The sequence below is a fragment of the Protopterus annectens genome, chromosome 4.part0 (genome assembly GCF_019279795.1).
Source record: "Protopterus annectens isolate FY-2018-M chromosome 4.part0, PAN1.0, whole genome shotgun sequence".
Taxonomy (NCBI): Eukaryota; Metazoa; Chordata; order Ceratodontiformes; family Protopteridae; genus Protopterus; species Protopterus annectens.
The window spans coordinates 1,998,362,513-1,998,381,496 of record NC_056733.1 but is presented as its reverse complement, the minus strand read 5'-3'; the positions used below and the strand labels follow the sequence as shown (position 1 = coordinate 1,998,381,496).

The following is an 18,984-nucleotide window of genomic DNA, read 5'->3' as shown; positions in this document are numbered from 1 at the left end:
ACTTCAGAACACTAGCAAATTGCACCAGGCTGACTGCAAGGAAAATCCTGCAGGCTCTGGGATTCATGGCATCTTGCATCTTACTAATCCCATGTGCAAAGCTGCATATGAGGAAACTACAGTGGTACCTGAAAAACATATGGTCTCAACACAGCCACAGTTTGGAAACAATAATACCACTAATTCCATGTCTGCAAAAGGAATTTCTGTGGTGGGCTCAAGCATGTCAAACAAACACAGGTCTTCCATTCAGCAAGCCTCAAGCAAATCAAGTCATCACAACAGACGCCTCGGAATATGCCTGGGGGGGAGCACATGACAGATCGGTGCATTCAGGGCAAATGGTCCCAAAAAGAAAAGCATCTTTACATCAATCAAAAAGAAATGCTAGCAGTAATAAATGCTACTATAGCTTTCAAGGACCTTCTACAACCAGGTCAACTATTGATAAGAACGGACAACACCACAGTTATGTGGTACATAAACAAGCAGGGAGGAACACATTCTTACCCCCTATGCAGACTGGCCATGTCACTTTGGAACATGGCCATGGACTTACAAATGGAACTACAAGCACAGTACTTGCCAGGCAAGGAAAACATGCTGGCAGACAACCTAAGCAGGAATATGACAGATCCACACGAATGGAAGTTGCATCCAAAAGTTTACAGAAATAATCCAAGAATGGGGAAGGCCAGACATAGATCTCTTTGCCTCCCACAAAAATCATCAATTGACAAAATTCTGCTCAAGGATCTTCCATCCAAAGGCCTGGAGAGTGGACGCTCTCTCTTTCAGTTGGACATCAATGACAGTTTATGCCTTCCCACCTCTTCCTCTGCTGCCCAAAGTTCTATTGAAGACCAGAGCAGACAGACCAAAGATGATCCTCATTGCTCCGGACTGGCCAAGGCAACACTGGTACCCACTCCTGAGGAGCCTGACCCATTCCCCACCATGGACCCTGCCTCTAATGCCTCTTCTTCTGACTCGGCACAGCTTCAAAACTCTTCACAGTCAGCTAAAAACACTCAATCTAGCCGCATGGAAGATTCCTTAGCATCACAGCAGGCCCTACTCTCCAAGGAGGTGCAGGATGTCATTGTGGAGGCCAGAAGGCCATCAACTAGAAAAGCTTACTCCAAAATGGAAAGCGTTTTGTGTCTGGAATGAGAAAAAGGGCCAGGACCCTGGAAAACTGAATTTACCTCAAATACTACAATATTTGGCTGAACTGCTAAACAGTGGACTTTCTTTCTCCTCCATCAAAATCCATGCCTCAGCCATTTCTGCAGAATACAACACTGATCCACCTTTATTCTCTCACCCTCTCTTAAGACAGTTCCTCAGAGGGGCTAAGAATTTAAGACCTCCAAGGAAACAACCAATACCTGCTTGGGATCTTAATTTCATTCTGGAAAAACTGACCTTGCCTCCCTTTGAGCCAGCTGCCTCATCAGATTTGTAATATTTGTCCTGGAAAACAGCTTTCCTTCTGGCTATCACATCATCTCGTAGAATTTCAGAACTACAGGCTCTCATGGCTGTCCAGCCTTTTATCATCTTCCATCAGGACAGAGTTTCCTTACGAACCAACCCGTCCTTTATGCCTAAAGTGGTATCCAGGGTAGCTTTAAATCAGGCCATACATTTACCTACTTTTTATCCTAATCCGCAAAACAAAGGGGAGAGATTACTACATTCCTTGGACATCCACAGACAACTACGTTATTATTTGGACAGAACAAAGCCTTTCAGAAAATCAGAACAGCTCTTTGTGGCCTATGCGGTAGGAGCTCAAGGAAAGCCAATTTCCAAACAGACAATCTCAAAATGGATAGCCCACTGCATACGCTTTTGCTATTCCTTTCATGGCAAAACTGTACCTACAGGCATTAGAACTCATTCCACCAGGGCCACAGCCACCTCTGCAGCCTTTCTCAGAGGAGTCCCTACCAAGGATATTTTGGAAGCAGCCACTTGGAGTTCTGTGCATACCTTCTCCAAGCACTACAACCTACCATTATACTCCAAATCTAGAGCAGGCTTTGCCACTGCAGTCTTGCAGGGCATTCTGGCTCATCCTAGTTCCACCTAGTGCCTACCACCCCTTTCTTAGCTTTGGGATTCTACCCATCTGTTATGACTGCAGCTGTATGCACGATGAACATAGTACAGTTTTGTACCTACCATAAATGTAGATGTTCGAGTGCTAATACAGCTGCAGTCCAGGTTTCCCTCCCTCCTTCCCCTCTTGGGACAGGCCTATAGGCTAGCACATCCTCATACAACCTGATTGGGGTATTCATTTATGATGTATTTGCTTGCAACTACTGTATTTTGATTATATTGCACTGCATTATTACACAAATGTATGTATTGCCTTCCTTCTGGAGGCACCTGACATCTGGGGCAAGAAAAACTGAAGAAAATGGCGTTGGCTGGTTCCTTTATACCCCTGTCGCACTGACGTCAGGGAAGAAGCGACGACAACCGACGCCAGACCTAGACATTGGAATTCGGCCGACCGAGGACCCGCCTGACGGCAGGAGAACCCATCTGTTATGACTGCAGCTGTATTAGCACTCGAACATCTACATTTATGGTAGGTACAAAACGGTACTTTTCCAACATCCGGAAAGGAACCTCAAGAGTTGCAGGTTCAGGTATTTCCATGAGGAGGTTTGCCTGGATGCACTTGTGTGATTTTGTGGAGCTGTTTAAGTCCAATTTTGTTAATGCTCCCTTTGACAGAACTACCCTTTTTAGCCCTAAGGTGAAGGAAAACGATGTCCAGGTATGAGAAAGATGGAAAGACCTTGTCTGCCATGGACATAATGTTTTTTTGCCTCTCTCTCTCCCAAACAAGGGCAGCAACTACTTTGCCCTGATTCCCGCACGGGGCAGTCACCAAGGGATGCTGTATGTCACGATTACCCCCCCCCCCCCAGTCTTCTTTATGGCTTCCTACCAACCCCTTTGATTCCAAACGTTCTGCAGAAAGGTGCCAGGTCAAAGAGCACGGTGATCCTCATTACCCCCCCCCCCTATTGGCCTCAACAGATTTGGTTCTACTTCCTATGGCCTCACCTGGTTCGACCACCATGGAGATTAGATCTGACTTCATAGGTTCATAGGCATTTACTAGGCTAACGACCACAATGGCCTTTTTAAGCGTAGCTTTGCATCCCAAATCTCTGAGTTCTGCTACTCTTGATTAGTGTAAGCATGGGCCTGGGAGATGAACCATTTACTGGTTGCCTGTGACCATTAGAGACCTCCTGGCTCACCCGGCAGGCTTGTCACTCCCGGATATATCACACCTCCAGATGACTGCTTGGCTTCTCCAATTCCCTTAGTAGCCAGACAGTCTATGTTCTTATCACCTGTCCAATACATAATTCTGTTTTCCCAGAAACCCTCAATAAGGAAAACCTATTCAAGTAAATGGAAAAGGTTTGCCTTTTGGGCTCAGCAGCATAAAGTTGACCCATTTTCAGCCTCCATTAATCACATTTTAGATTTCCTTATTCACCTTTTTCAAAATGGTGCTAGTACTCCAACCATTAAGGTACAGCTAGCAGCAATTTCAAATTACCATACAGGATTGAATGGCGAACCCATAGCTTTTCACAAATTGAGCAAGACCTTGTTAAAAAGGCTATTCCTAAAGCCTCCTTTTAAAAACCTTGCACTCCATGGGGCCTAAATTTGATGCTTCAGTCTTGCACAACCTTCCTTTGAACCGGCAGCTACATGTGACCTTAAATATCTTTCATGGAATACTATTTTCTTGGTTAGCATCACTTCCATAGGAAGAATTTTGGAGATCCAAGCACCATCTACTAAACCTCCTTACTTGGTTTTCCACAAAGATGGAACAGGTTGGTACATAAGGTCACCCTTTCTTCCAAAGGTGGTGTTAGAATCCAGCATCAATAGTATCATCAATTTGCCAGTGTTTTTTTTTTTTTTTTTTAAGTTTGCCAGCAAAGGAGACTGTATCTTAACATTTACTGGATGTTCATAGACAATTGCGATTCTGTCTGCATAGAACATAAAAAAATCAGAAAAGCAGACCAGCTATTTGTTACCTTCTCTGGACCAAAATTGTGAAAATCGATTTTGAAAGTTACTGTCAAAGTGGTTGACAGATTGCATCTCCTTTGTATGTGCTAAATTGAGTATCTTGTACACACCCATTGAAAGCACACTCTGCTAGATCTGTGGCTACTTTGGATGTCTGTGGATGATGATTGTGCAGCAGCAACATGGGCTACTCCTCATACATTGATCACACATTACAAGTTAGCTAGATCCTGGAATAACCTTCCCCCTGCTTTATCTTCTGCCTCCACTATTACGCTGTTCAAAAACTCACTTAAATTACACTTAATGAATTTGTGGCTGTCCATGCATTACCCTAACCTTCACTGTTTCGACTACCCCAGATAACTTCATATCCAATTTTACCTCTGGCTAGGCTTATAAATGCCCTCGGGCAGATAGCCTAGTTACCTACCTATGAACCTATAATCAATGGGGCGGCGAAAGCTGACACACTCTGACTAGGCTTGTAAATGCCCTCGGGCAGAGAGCGTAGTTCCTACCTATGAACCTACTGTAATTTTTCTACAGTATCAGGAATTTTATTTTCTGCTCAAGTTTCTAATAGTTATACTAACTCATGCTAAACTTGCACTAAATTTCTAAGTAGTCTCTGTCTCTATAGTCAGTTGTAATGCTTATCTAGTGTCAATTTCTGTATTGAAATTGTATTTTTTTTATCTAGTGTCAAATTTTTTTTTTTGTATCAGAAGTTGTATTTTTATCTTATTAATGTTTTTGCTTCTGTATAAATGATCATATTATATTGTTCAACTATTTGTTTTTCTGTACTGAATGTGGAGCTTTTCTCCCCGGGCCTCTGCTGTAAATGGACGTGTCCAGTTGGACTATCCCGGTAAACAAATGTAAAATAAATAATTAAAGGTAGGGCATAATTTGGTTCTGTGGTGCTCAGGAATATCCTTCCTTGAGTGAACCCTGGATACAAGTAGCTAGGGACGCTGTTCCATTCATTGAGGATAGAATGAAGATTGACATAATCAGGTAAAGAAGTTATGTACTCACCATAATGCTCCATCTGCATTGTTTATCTTCATTCTTAGACTCCCGTCCCACCAACCCCTGTCCATGACTTCTGGAGGAATGAGTATTTACTTAGTCTCTAAATAGGTACATTTTATATGTAGATATGACTGGATATGGCTTTCTGTAATTCTCTTCATCCTTCTATGCTAATGTAGCTGCAAACAAGATCTGAGGTAATTAGCAGTGTGCATTGTGGGTAAGGGAAGCTTGAAACATCTGGTAGCTGCGAGTTTTAGCATCTGCTGAGTCAGATCTTACGGATCGGATCTGAACACATTCTTTGAGGAAGACTGAAGATTGATAACACAGGTGGAACATTATGGTAGGTACATAACTTCTGCTTTTAGTCTTCCTGTTTGTGTCTTGTTTATCAGCTGTCAGGGCTAAGTGTGAGACATCTGAGCCAACACTAGTTTTCTGATGTAGTAATTTATTAAAGAAGGCACACACAAGTCCCTGAATGCGACAGCATTAGTTTTTTTGTAATTGTCAATCACCTATATTCTGGCCTGTTTGTAACATTCTGGCAGTTAATTATATTACAAGTCATTGTTGAACTGTTCAGGATGTGATTTTTATATTTGTTGTGTTGCAGGAGATGGACCACAGTGCAGAGATTATGTTATTGGCCTTGGTGTGGTTAAGCCTTTACTCTCCTTCATCAGCCCCTCAATTCCTATTACTTTTTTAAGAAACGTTACTTGGGTAATGGTTAATTTATGTCGTCATAAAGATCCACCCCCACCAATGGAGACTATTCAGGAGGTAAGCTTTTCCTACAGATTTTGAATACATTTTTCCTTACAAGTATTTCATAAATTTTCCAGTGACATGTTCATTTTGTATTTTAGATTCTTCCAGCCCTTTGTGTTCTTATTCATCACACAGATGTGAATGTAAGTATTTTGTCTTTAAAACAAGCAGTTGTTTTGCAGTTTTAGTCTTCTACCTTTGTCTGTTTTTTTTTTCACTGCATGTTTAATCAAACATAGAAAACAGTTAAAAATCAAAATCCAGAGGTCCCTAATTGGGGTTTGGGAAGGCAGTACACCTGAAAATATTAGGCTGTAGGTGTGCACGTTAAGTAGCATTTAGAATGTCTTTTCTTTCACTTTATGTTGAAAAGTGTCTGTTCCCTGCAGCTTACACCTAATGGAATAATGGTCATAGTGTCAATGCTTCTAGAAGGCACTTCAACAAAAAGTGTATAGCGCACAAAAATTTAGAGATGCTATAAATATTTGAATTGTGCAAGTTACCAGTTAGACTTGTCATTGCATCGTACTGCAAACTTGATGTCCGTTAAAATAGAAGTCCTCCTCTCTCTCATTTTTGTTGCTGTATCCTTCGTTTAACAGCAGTCCTAATTCTAAAGGTTAATACCATCATCTTTTGTCAGCACCTTATGCCATGCTGTTCATAACAACAAAATGCATTGAATTTTTAATTTCTGTTCTTGTTTTTGGTGCTTATCTCAGATGTAGTGTATTCTTTTAATCTTGTTGCTCTGAGCAATTACCGCCAGCATTACTGTTATGCAATATGATGGCTATACTGAGTCATGTCTAAGGTTAACAAGTGCAATACGGTAACTAAACAGCTGCTTATTCAGTAGTTTCTTTTTATTCTCTATCTTAACATTGTAGGGACTTGGTGGTGGGTATTTATCACTGGATAATGGGTATTGAATGTGTTTTATGTAATGTGAACTACCTCTTGCATGTCTTATGTGTTGTTATTTTTTTAAGTTATTATTTAATATCGCTGAATTTATTTGCACTACATTTCTCTCGTGAGCTGACATTTGTAATTTCGTTTAGGCTGCACTTGGGCGGTCCTGAATGACTAAAGTTTCTTTAAATCTTTGTTATAAATTTAGTATTTCTGATATCAGTTAGGGAATACTTGCCAAGTGACATGTTGCCTGTAAAATGAGCTTTCCTGTGTTAACTGACAGTTGTGTTGTGAGAGCTCCTGAAAGGAACGTAGCATTGTCAGTTCTGTCAGTAAGACCAAAGAACTCGTGTGCTGCAGAAACTTGATATGTTTAGACTTCCGGAAGTTGGTGAGAGATTCTCCTTCACTGGTCAAGTGGACACTTGAATGAGTCATTCTCCTTCCTTCACTGGTTGTGTCCACTTTGTTTTTTAAAGCTGGTAGACTCCAAAGAACTGACAATGAAGATGACATGATCAACAAACACACTGCCTTACTGGCATTCAGGTAGTAGTGCCCTGCTTACCTTCTCTGGCAGTCTATCAAAACCCAGAGTCCCGTCACCTGTCTGTCTGTGGGTGTGATGGACCTATCACCTGGCAGTACAGGGACTTCCTTAAAAACCCACAGACAGGACCCTTTCTCAGTTTACTAGGTTCATAGTAAACGAAAGATCTCTTGGAAGTCGAGCCTTACAGCAGATCTCTTCAGCTGCTGAGTTCAGGTAAGAAACCCTTTTTTTCCTCCCCCTGCTTTTTCTATCAGTGCTTGAATGCTGTATTTTATTGCTGTTACTGTTAGGTTTGTATGTGCTTGGGTTTTTACTTTGCCAGTACAGTACAAGGCTTATACTGTTATAAGCGGAGTTTCTTGATATTTTTTATCCATTCAAAGGGGGTTTATGGCCATTTATGAATGTTTGAGTTTCTGTACTAAGGACATTTTACTACAGTTCCTCTCATTACGTTATGCTTCTAGAGCACTGAGTTAATAGCACTTGTTTCTGTTGATTAAAAGCTTCATTTTGAAGTTTTGACAGGAAGACGGTAATAGTTTTTTCTTTTGGGTTAGGATTAGCTGAGGTGATTGAGCAGGATTACAGCACTCTAGTGATTTTTTTTTATTTAAATCACAATTTTAGTGCCTTTATGTATGTTAAATATTTCTGACAAGATTTTTCATAAGTTTATGCATTATTTCTTGTCTAAAACTGTTTGTTTTATGTGGTTTCTAATCGTATGTTTCCGATTTCTTTTAATTTTTTATGAAAAATTGGGGGACGTTTGGTATGTATTTTATACTTTGAACTGTCTCACTGAATCTGTCAATGTTATGTTGTCCTATCTCTCTGTACTTATTGCTGGTTGGGTTCGGAACAAAGCATCAGTTCCGACTCTGCTTAATACAAAAGCTTGAGAGCTTCCACTAGCTCAAGGCTAACCCCTATCCCTTGATGCACCAGGTAAGATACCTAGATCTTGTTTGCCACTCAAGCGATCGAGAGGACTTTCTGCTGGCTTATTGGCTAAGTAGAATATTTTTTCTTGTACAACTTTCAAAGTAGGTTTTTTATCTTCATTTTGGTTTCCATATGTGCGACTAGTGTTTCCGGCCTACCCCATCCCGTTAGTGTAGTTGTGTTGTTCCTGCTTCCCCAGAGAGACCCGTTTTAAGTTAGAGGGCTCTCTCTGGCCCGTTTAATCTAGAGGGTTGCTTCCCTTACTCTGTATGGGTGTGTTTCCCTCTATAGAGGAATTCCGTGTAACTTAGAGGAATTTCTCTCTCTCTCCCCCCTTATTGAAAAAAAAAAAAGTTTTTCGTCGGTGTGCTTTATGTTTTTTTTCTGTTAGCATTCTGTTATAGTTCTTCTGCTTTAGACATGTTTAGTGTGGTATTTGTCCTTTTTCTTACTAAACTTTGTTATTCAGGATGTCGAAGCATCAAAAAAGAAAAAAAAAACAAAATAGTCAGGATTTAAAAAGTGTGACTGCTGTAGTCAAAAAATGTCGATTACAGACTGTCACACTAGTTTGTTTACAGACTGTCACACTAGATGTTCTTCGTGTTTCACTGTTGCAATCATTACATTTGGGTTATCTTGCCTGCAGGTATCACTCAGCCGGCCTGAATATCAAAGTCTTGGGTCCTGCGTCAGATGCTGTCTCTTCTTCCATGATATCAGGTAGTCAGGGGTATAAAGCATGCAGCCGACACCATTACATCAGTCTTTCTTGCCGCGCGGTGCCTAAAACAGTTCGCAAGTGCCGGTCGGCCGACTCCTGAAATTTTCGTTTTCGAGTTTCAGAACAGAAGTCTTCAAAAAAGTTAAATACCCTCGTTGGGGATCCTTTTTCTTGCTCTAAACTGATGTCAGTAAAAGTTAACAATTGTATTACCTGTGGAAAGCAAATACCTCATAAAGATTTTCATTCGTACTGCATTCCTTGCTTAGGCCCAGACCACAACGTCCCTCACTGTCGGTTTTGTGCCTTATTCAATCCTCGAACTATTCGTCGTCTGTCCTTTTTTGCAGCAAACTATTTCGGTACTCTGTTTAATTATCCAGAAATGGCTTCGGTAAGCCATCTGACTACTGACATTCCGAAAAAACGTAAAGATAAAGACAGACCGCATAGGTCCAAAGCTGCCGACGACGCTTCCGTTAAGCTAGTTGCCAGTTCGCCGGTACTCAGTGAGGCACTTTCACAGCCCCTGATACCCAATACTTCAGATTCGCAGGCCTTTACTGAGACCCATTTGGAGTCCGGTATGCCGCGAGATGCTTCTTCGACTATGGAACCTGCTGATGTCTCTACCTTGGATGGGTCTGGAGCCGCTGTGCAGGCATTGGTTTCTGAGGGTGTATTCAGGCCTACGGCCTTGCATTTCAAACTGACGCTATCTTCTTTAAGGCCTAAACCTTGACCCACACCTAGAAAACCGACGTCCAAACCGCATGGTCAGGCCCACATGCCTAAAAAAACAAATGTTAAGAATGGCTGAAGACCTTAATACCTTAATTAGGGGAAGCCAGCCTTCTCCCTCTGAGAGACCTAGAATTGATTTTCCTTCTGATTCTTCTGATCAGAATTCTGAAATTACTGTTTCTTCCGATTACCAGGATTTGCCGTTATCAACCTATGAGGATTCTGATGCAGAGGACCCCATTCCCTCTGCTTCCCCTCCAGAATATTTTTCTTAGGGAGCATTTCTGCTGGAAAAGCCAAGATTACTCTGACTCCAAAAAGAGGCTTAGGCAATTCTTACTCCTTCCTCAACACAGGCCTTTAGCTTTCCCTCCTGTCCTGGACATTGTAGATGCCTTCTTTGAATCTAGCCTGGCCCCAGACACTTTACCTCCGGCTCCCAGGAAACCTGACGGGTATTAGAGTACCTGACTCTCAAGTTCCTTTTCAAGAATCCTACTGCGGACCCAGAGACCATTTTCCAGGGACCTAAAGGTATTAAGGCTACTACTGCCAAAAACCCTAACCCCTCTGATAAAAATTCCAGGGCCTTGGACAGATGGGGGTAAGAAGATATACACTTCTGCTACTTTGGCCATTAGGGCCTTAAACTGCCAATTTCGTATGTTAAAGTATCAGCAACATATTATGGGACTACTTAAACAGAAAATTATGTTGATTCATGACTGTGCTGAAAATAAAGAATTACTGGATTTAATGCATTCTGCTGAACAAGTTGGTAAACTTACTTTGCAATGTGGTTTTTGACTCTTTTGAAGCATCTTGCAGGGCTGCTGTCACTGGGTCTGTTCTTAGAAGGCATGCTTGGCTTAAGGAGCAAAATTTGCCAGATCATGTTAAAGCTAAAATGTTAAGTTGTCAATCTCGCCTTCATTCTTGCTGGATGGGTTCGGAGCCGATTCTCGGCTCCGACTCGGCCACTTACTAAAGCTCGAGAGCTAATTTTACCGGCTCGAGGCAACCCTATATCCCATGATGCAAGGCGATGACTACCCAGATCTCGTTTGCCGCTTTCGCTTGCGAGGTGCTTTTTTTACTGGCTCCTGGTAAGTTTTTCAAATTTCAGACTTTGTCTCCCCCCTTTAGTTTTAGTCACTACCGTTGTTGTGTAAACTCTTAACGATTAGTTTGACCCTATTTCCGTTAGTGTTCCCTATTTTTCCAGTTATTTATCCCTTCCCCTAAGTTAGGCCTTAAGCCTTCCCCTTTCCTAATTTTTTGTCAGGGATTCTGTGTGGTGTTTGGGTGTGTTTGTATCCCTGTTTTAATTTTTATTGGATTGGGTGTTTATTGTGTGTGTCTGTGTTTTTTGTCACTTAGTGTTTCCTCGACACAGTTATGTCGAAGGATACAAAGGTCTCAGGCTTCAAGAAGTGTGACTCGTGCTGTCAGAAGAGGTCTCTGACAGACGGTCACACTTGTGTTTACTGCCTGGGACGTCTGCACCTGCAGGACTCTTGTGCTGTCTGCCATGCCTTCAGCCCAAGAGTCCTGCAGGAGCGCAGAAATAAATTAATACTGAGGGGCTTATTAAAGCCTGAGAGCTCCCCGACTAAGTCGGCTCCGGGGAAGCTCTCGAAACCAGTTAAGCCTTCGGCTCCAAGCCCTAAGCCATCGGCTACTGGTTCGCCTTCTGTGACGAGATCGGCTCTGGCCGGAGCCGATCCTTCTATGTCACAAGCTACAGTATCGGCTCCATCCGGCGCCGATACCGCTAAATCTGGGCACTCAGTGTCAGCTCCGGCTGGAGCCGACGTATCCTCGGCTCCTTCGGCTCCACCTATGTCAAGAAAGAGATCAAGATCCCCTTCGTTGGAGTCGATACATTCGGCTCCGAGATCACCCCTGCTCTCGGAGCGGAGCCATCTGAGCCGGTCTTCTCGGTCGTCCAGGCTGTCCGACCACGACCTTGAGAGAGTGAAAAGTAGACTATTAAAGTCTCAGGCATTGGCCCAAATGCTCCATAGCCAGTCTCAACAGACGGTAGCTATTACACATCCACCTAACATTCCTCCTTCGAGACTCTTACAGAGCTCGGAGCCGGAGCTCCTCGGAGCCGTGACTGTGGTGACTTCGGAGCCGATACCACCCCCCCCCCCCCTTCGGCTCTGTCGTCCTCTGCTCTGATCTCCTCCTTGATGCCTTCATTGGAGGGATCTGGGCGTCTGGTCTCTCTTGTCGGCTCCGAGGGGGCGAGTGGCATCGGACTCTTGTCTGACCCCGTTCTCCCTCTCGGAGCTTCGGTGCTGGTGAGCTAAGCCCCGACATCAGCCTCGGAGCCGTCCCTGTTGGTGCGGCCTGGGGTTCCTATCTCTTCGGAGCGGGAGCCTTCTGGCCACTCTGACGGGGGAGCCTTCGAGATGATGAGGAGTGTACTAGCCCCAGGGCGTAGTCAATGGTCAGTTCCATCAGCTCCTCCCACTACAGTGCCTGCTGACGTCTCTTCCCACTCTCTTGCTCCCGGACCCAGAGATCCAACGCCTCAGGTTTCCCCTCTGGGAATATCTTCCTCTTCCGAGGCTTCTCCTGACCCGTCAGGTGAAACTCCGCGTAAGAGGACATGTAAGAGGAAACATCTAGACTCCCCCGAGTCTATTACATCCGATACTGACTTGGATGAGTCGGAGGGATCCCAAAGGTCCCCCTCTGAGGATGTCTCTTTCTCAGACATCCTTGAACTCCTTAAGCAGAGGGGGAACTGGCCTTCCCTTAATCCTTCTGAGGACGAGTCTGTATACCTGGAGGCGTTCAGGTCCTGACCCTCCACCTCCTGGGTGTCTCCGCCTTTCGACTCTCTTATGGACGTGGTGGCTCGGAAGGCGTGGATGGCCCTGGATTCGGTGGAACCCATTCCTCGGATTCCTTCTAAATTCATCACAGCCCCACCTGATGGGCAATATTTGACAAAAGGTGTCCCAGTTGATGCCATGGTGGTGGCTGCAGCCACCAAGAAGGAACTAGCTGATCCTTCAGTACCTGTCCATCCTCCTAACAAGGATTCCAGGACTATGGATAGGTACGGCAAGCGGATTTTTTCTTCAGCGACCTTTGCCATGTGGTCGCTGAACTACTTGTGTCACTTCACCCGCCTTCAAAGAGATGTTCTTAAAGAGTTGGGAGAAGTTTTACAGGATCTGTCAGCTGCTGGGTCCCAGGATAAAATTAACTCACAGCTAGGAATCCTAAACTCCATTGTTAACTCCTCCATGCGGCTCATTTCATATGCAGCCGATGGAGCGAGTAGGGCCGCAGGCACAGGAGTGGCTTTAAGGCGTCAATCCTGGATGCGGCTTTGTAATTTTGCAGACCCCTTCAAGACGTCCTTCACAAACTCTCCCTTTGATGGTTTGACCTTATTCGGACCTCAAGTGAAAGACACCTTGACTAGATGCGAACAAGATGGCAAGACACTTTCTGCTGTAGGAGTCCGTTTCTCCACCCCTTCAAGACCTTACCCAAAAGGTCAGAAGGGAGGGAAAATGTGGTTCCGCAAATCTCAAGGAGTCACGCCTGACGCACGAGGTCAGTTTACCCCCAGAGGCAGAGGGGGTAACAACAACAGACGCCGCCCTAGGGGCAGAGGGGGTCTGCAGAATCAGGGTAGCAGGGAGCCTCTCTCTGACAAAACCCTTCCAGCATCCCTGAGATGTTGCCCGATTGTCCACCTTCTGAGGCAGTCGGGGGAAGATTATCGCTGTACCCAAAAGTCTGGCTTTCCCTTTCTCAAGACAAATGGGTACAGTCGATCATATCCGAGGGTTACAAAATTCCCTTTATTCAAACCCCAGTTCAGCAAAAGGCTAACCCTTCCAGACGTTCCACCCGGTCTATGCGAACTAGCAGTACCAGAGATATCAAAACTGCTAGCAAAAAGAGCCATCCAGCCAGTCCCAGCAGACCAAATAGGATCCGGAATCTACTCAAGGTTCTTTTTAGTACCAAAAAAGACAGGGGACTGGAGACCAATATTAGATCTCAGCAAACTAAACAAGTTTGTAAAGAAAACAAGATTCCAGATGGTCACGCTTCAGTCCATTCTACCCTTTCTGGGCAAGGACAATTGGATGTGCTCGGTAGACCTTCAGGATTCACAGGCGCTCCAGAAGGTTTCTCCGCTTTCGGCTGGGGGCCAGTCACTTCCAATTCAGAGCCCTGCCATTTGGACTCACTACAGCCCCCAGAGTGTTCACCAAATGTATGGCAGCGGTTACGGCTCACCTGAGACGTCAATGATTCCAGGTGTTTCCATATCTAGACGACTGGCTCCTCACTGCCACCACCAGGCATCAACTTCTCCAAGCCAGAGATTACACCATTCACATTTGCAGAGGGCTAGGGATTTCTATAAATTTCGAAAAATCTGCCTTGTCACCCTGTCAATCTATTACCTTTATAGGCGCCAAATTGGACACCGTACAACTTTCAGCAAAGTTAACAGACCAAAGGATCTTGGATATTCAAAACCACATCCATGTGATTCTTCACAGCGACAAAATTCAGGCCAGATTTGCTCTGAAAGTATTGGGTCTTATGGCGGCCGCTATAACACTTCTTCCCCTTGCCCGCTTTTACATGCGTCTCCTACAATGGATGCTGTTCGCCCAATGGTCCTTTCAACGACTTCCCATGCGTCACAGGATCATAATAACTCCAATTTGCAAAAGGCATCTGACCTGGTGGATATTGTCCCCTCAAGTCCATCAGGGCAGACCCTTTGTTCCTCCCGCCCCGGTCGCCACGGTTACATCGGACGCCTCCCTGATCGGGGGGGGGGGGGCATTATCAGGGCAGGATGATCCATGGCACTTGGCAACCTTTTGAATGCCACCTGCACATAAATGTCCTGGAGATAAGAGCAGTGCTTTTAACTTTGGAAGCCCTCCACGACTGTCTTCCCCTGGGAACTATTGCAGTCCAAACGGACAATATGTCCGTAGTGTGGTTTATCAACAAGCAGGGCGGAACCAAGTCCTATCCACTGTGTCGAGAGGCACTCAGACTTTGGCAGTGGGCAATCTCTTCTCAGCGGTTTCTGATAGCAACGCATATCCCCTGGAAATCCAACATCATAGCGGACAGGTTGAGCAGAGCTATTCTCATGCCTCACGAGTGGTCTCTCAAACAATCTGTGACGGAAGAGATTTTTCAGAAGTAGGGTCTTCCTTGCTGCGATCTTTTTGCTACCCCTCAAAACAGCAAATGCCCCGACGACTTCTCTCTCTTCCCCCTTCCAGGCCATCCCCCCAGAGACGCTCTAATCCAAGATTGGCCCCGGGGACTTCTCTATGCCTTTCCTCCTTTCCCTCTAATACCACAAGTAATTCAGAAAGCAACCGCCTTGAGAGCCAAGATGATTCTCATTGCCCCTTATTGGCCTCGACAGATATGGTTTCCGTTCCTACATCGTTATCTTTTGGTACAGCCATGGCATCTGGACCCGGTTCCAGATGATCTGACCCACCAGTCGGGGCAGCTGCACCAATCCATACCTTCTCTCAACCTCACTGCTTGGTTGATCCACTTCCATCCCTAGCCAGGCTTCCTATGATTTCTAATCCCGTCCGGGATATCATAGTAGCTTCCCTTAAATCTTCCACCAGAAGGTAAAAAAACTGGAAGATCAATAGATTGATTTAAGTTCGTCTGCAATGCCACTTTGGGTAAGAAAGACGGATTAGTCCTTAGAGAAACTCTGTCTTTGTGGAAGATTAAGTAGGGAGGACAATGGCAACGTTTCTCCTTCTGGGCAAAAGCTAGGAACATAGATCCCTTTACTGCTCCGATTCATTTGGTCTTGGACTTCCTAGCCGAGATTTTTCATTCAGGATCTTTTTCCTCCACAGTAAAAGTTCAGCTGGCAGCCATTTCAAATTTTCATATCGGCTTGTTGGACCACATCATCATGTCACATAAACTTTGCAAGGCATTTCTTAGAGGTATATTTTTACTTAAACCTCTGATTAGAGACCCCCCACCACAGTGGGATCTAAATTTAATTTTAACATCCCTGATTCTTCCCCCTTTCGAACCTGCGGCTACCTGTTCATTGAAATTTCTTTCTTGGAAGACACTCTTTCTAGTCGCCATTACTTCTGCCAGGAGAGTATCTGAGCTTCATGCCCTCTGCATTCGTCCTCCCTACTTAATCTTCCACAAAGACAGAGTTTCTCTAAGGACTAATCCGTCTTTCTTACCCAAAGTGGCATTGCAGACTAACTTAAATCAATCCATTGATCTTCCAGTCTTTTTCCCAAATTATTCTAATAGAGCGGAACAAAAACTACATTATCTCGATGTTCACCGCCAACTTCGATATTATCTGGACAGAACCAAACATTCTAGGAAATCTGATCAACTGTTTTTATCCTATGCAGAGAACAGGAAAGGCCTTCCAGTATCCAAGGTAAACCCTATCTAGATGGCTGTCTTCTGTGATTACATGGATTTATCAGCTCAGAGGTAAAGAGTTGATTTCTAGGCCAAAAGCCCATTCTACCAGAGCACTAGCTACATCTACAGCTTTTCAGGCTAGACTTCCAATAGACACTATTTGTGCAGCAGCCACATGGGCCTCTCCTCATACCTTTGTTTCGCATTACAAATTAGACTTGGCCTCCAAAGACAGAGCAAATTTTGGTTCCACCGTTTTCAAGAGTCTGTTCCATTGAGCCACCCAGGAAAGAGGTGCTAGGGACGCGGTCCCATCCAGCAAGAATGAAGGCGAGATTGACAACTTAACATTGAGAAGTTATGTACCTACCATAACGTTCCATGTTAGTTGTCTTCTCTGCTTCTTTCTTAACGTCCCCACCATCCCCCTAGCCTGGTCAGACCGAGAAGATTGTTCCTCTTCCTTGAAGAGTCTTGATCCAGTTTTCCAGCTAATCAGCTTACTAGTGTCACTAGATCAGGTTGGTCTTTTTCGGGGGATTATTATTATTACCTCTTCCTCCTCCTCTCCAGTTGGAGGAATATATTGCATAATTTTCCTTAGCTACCAAACGAGATCTGGGTAGTCATCGCCTTGCATCATGGGATATAGGGTTGCCTCGAGCCGGTAAAATTAGCTCTCGAGCTTTAGTAAGTGGCCGAGTCAGAGCCGAGGATCGGCTCCGAACCCATCCAGCAAGAAAGAAGGCGAGAGAAGACAACTAACATGGAACGTTATGGTAGGTACATAACTTTTCATTACTGGATGCTCCCTTAAACCAAGCTCTCTTGTTTGGCAACAAAGCAGAAGTAATCCTTAAAAAGATTGAGGAAAAAGCTAAATATATGAAAACTGTTAAGGAGTTCCTACAAGTACAGCCTCCCAGATTCAGTAGGCATCGGCCTTCTAAGAATTGGTCCTTTCCTGCCTCTTCTAGGCCTTCTCAGTCCAAACCCAGGAACAGCAGACCACCTAGGCTACAGTTTCAAGGTGCTCACAGGCCTAAGCAGTGGGGGGCTTCCACTTCCAAAGCTGGAAGTAGTAAGACGCCCCCCTATGGAAAACTGTCACAATGACTTAAACCTTCCCAGCCCTGCTCAACTGCATGCTCCCGTAGGGGGAAAGAGCGCACTGCATGCAAAAAGCTGGGAACTCATTACCCAGAACAAATGGGTTTTAAATAGTTTCCCAAGGATACAGATTCCACTTCCACACCTTACCAACCCCAAATCAGTGGGCAGAGGCTCAACAGCAGGGTGTTCATCGTGTTTCACTTTTGCAGTCATTACACTTGGGTTATCCTGCTGGCAGGCTACCCGCAGTCAGCCTGAATTCCATAGTCCTGGTCCGGCGTCGGTTGCAGTCACCTCTTCCCTGACGTCAGTGTGCCAGGGGTATATAAGATGCAGCCGACGCCATTTTCTTCAGTCTTTCTTGATGAGCGGTGCCCGAAGCAAAAGCAGTTCGCAAGTGCTGGTCGGCAGACTCCTGAGATTTTCGAAATTGAATTTCAGAACCAAAGTCTTCAATAAAGCTAAGTACCCCGTTGGGGAAACATTTTCTTGCTCCAGACTGATGTCAGTAAAAGTTAACAATTGTATTTCTTGTGGGAAGCAAATACCTCATAAGGATTTTCACTCTTACTGTATTCCTTGCCTAGGCCCTGACCACAATGTTGCTAGTTGTCGGTTTTGTGCTAGATTCAACCAATGCACTATTAAGCGTCTGTTTGATTTCGCTTTATATTACTTTGGCCGAAGTTTAACTACATAATGCCGTCCGACCGGAATTCATAAAAAACGCAAAGACAAAGCAAAGGACAGGCATCCGAGGTCCAAAACCGACGACGAAGCCTCTTCTAGGCCATTCGCCGGTTATCAGTGAGGCGCCTTCGCAGCCCCTGACACCCGCTACCTCAGAGCCACAGGCCACCTCCGACTCCCACGTGGAGACATCTAGGCCTCTGAAAACCCAAGGTATTGGGCCTACGGAAACTATTCCCTCAAATGGGTCCAGAGCCGCTGAGCAGGCATCTGCTTCTGAGGGTGTTTTCAGACCTACACAGCTTACTATCAGGGCAGCCAAGGCAAAATCTAAAACACCATTAAAGACAAAGAAACAAGTACAGCATTCTCCTGGACAGTCATCCATGCCAAAGAAACAGATGCTTAAAATGGCCGAGGACCTAATTACTTTGATCAGGGGGTCCCATTCCCCCTCCTGATAAAAGGCCTAGGCAAGACACTGACTGACTCCTCTGACCAGGTTTATATTTCTTCTGATTCCTCTTCAGACCAGGGATAATTCTCTTCCTCCCTATGAGGACTCTGACGCTGAAGAATCTATCCCTTCAGCCTCTCCTCCTGTGGATTACTCTTTTGGGGAAACCTTGCACTTCATGAGGGAGCATTTCCATTGGGAGAGCCAGGATTATTCAGAATCCAAGAAAAGGCTCCGAGACTTTTTTACTGCCCCAGCACAGGCCCCTTGCTATTCCCCCTGTACTAGATATTGTTGATTATGTTTTTTATGAATCCAGTTTGTCTCCTGATTCTTTACCCCCTGCACCAGTCAAGCCAGATAGGTACTACAGGGTCCCAGACTCTCATAAATGTCTTTATAAAAACCCTGCTGCTGACCCAGAAACAATTTCTCAGGGTCCCAAAGGGGTCAAGGCTTCCACTGCAAAAAACCCTG

At 44.6% G+C, this 18,984-nt stretch overlaps 1 protein-coding gene across 1 annotated transcript in view; it reads left to right on the top strand.

Moving 5' to 3' along the window:
- The window catches only part of KPNA4 (karyopherin subunit alpha 4), a 1,407,074-nt gene that overhangs the window by 761,870 nt on the left and 626,220 nt on the right, over nt 1–18,984 (top strand). Inside the window, exons 9-10 of the mRNA XM_044069621.1 lie at nt 5,750–5,919; nt 6,006–6,050. Coding sequence (XP_043925556.1) covers nt 5,750–5,919; nt 6,006–6,050 — 215 coding nt within the window. The remainder of the gene's footprint in view (nt 1–5,749; nt 5,920–6,005; nt 6,051–18,984) is intronic.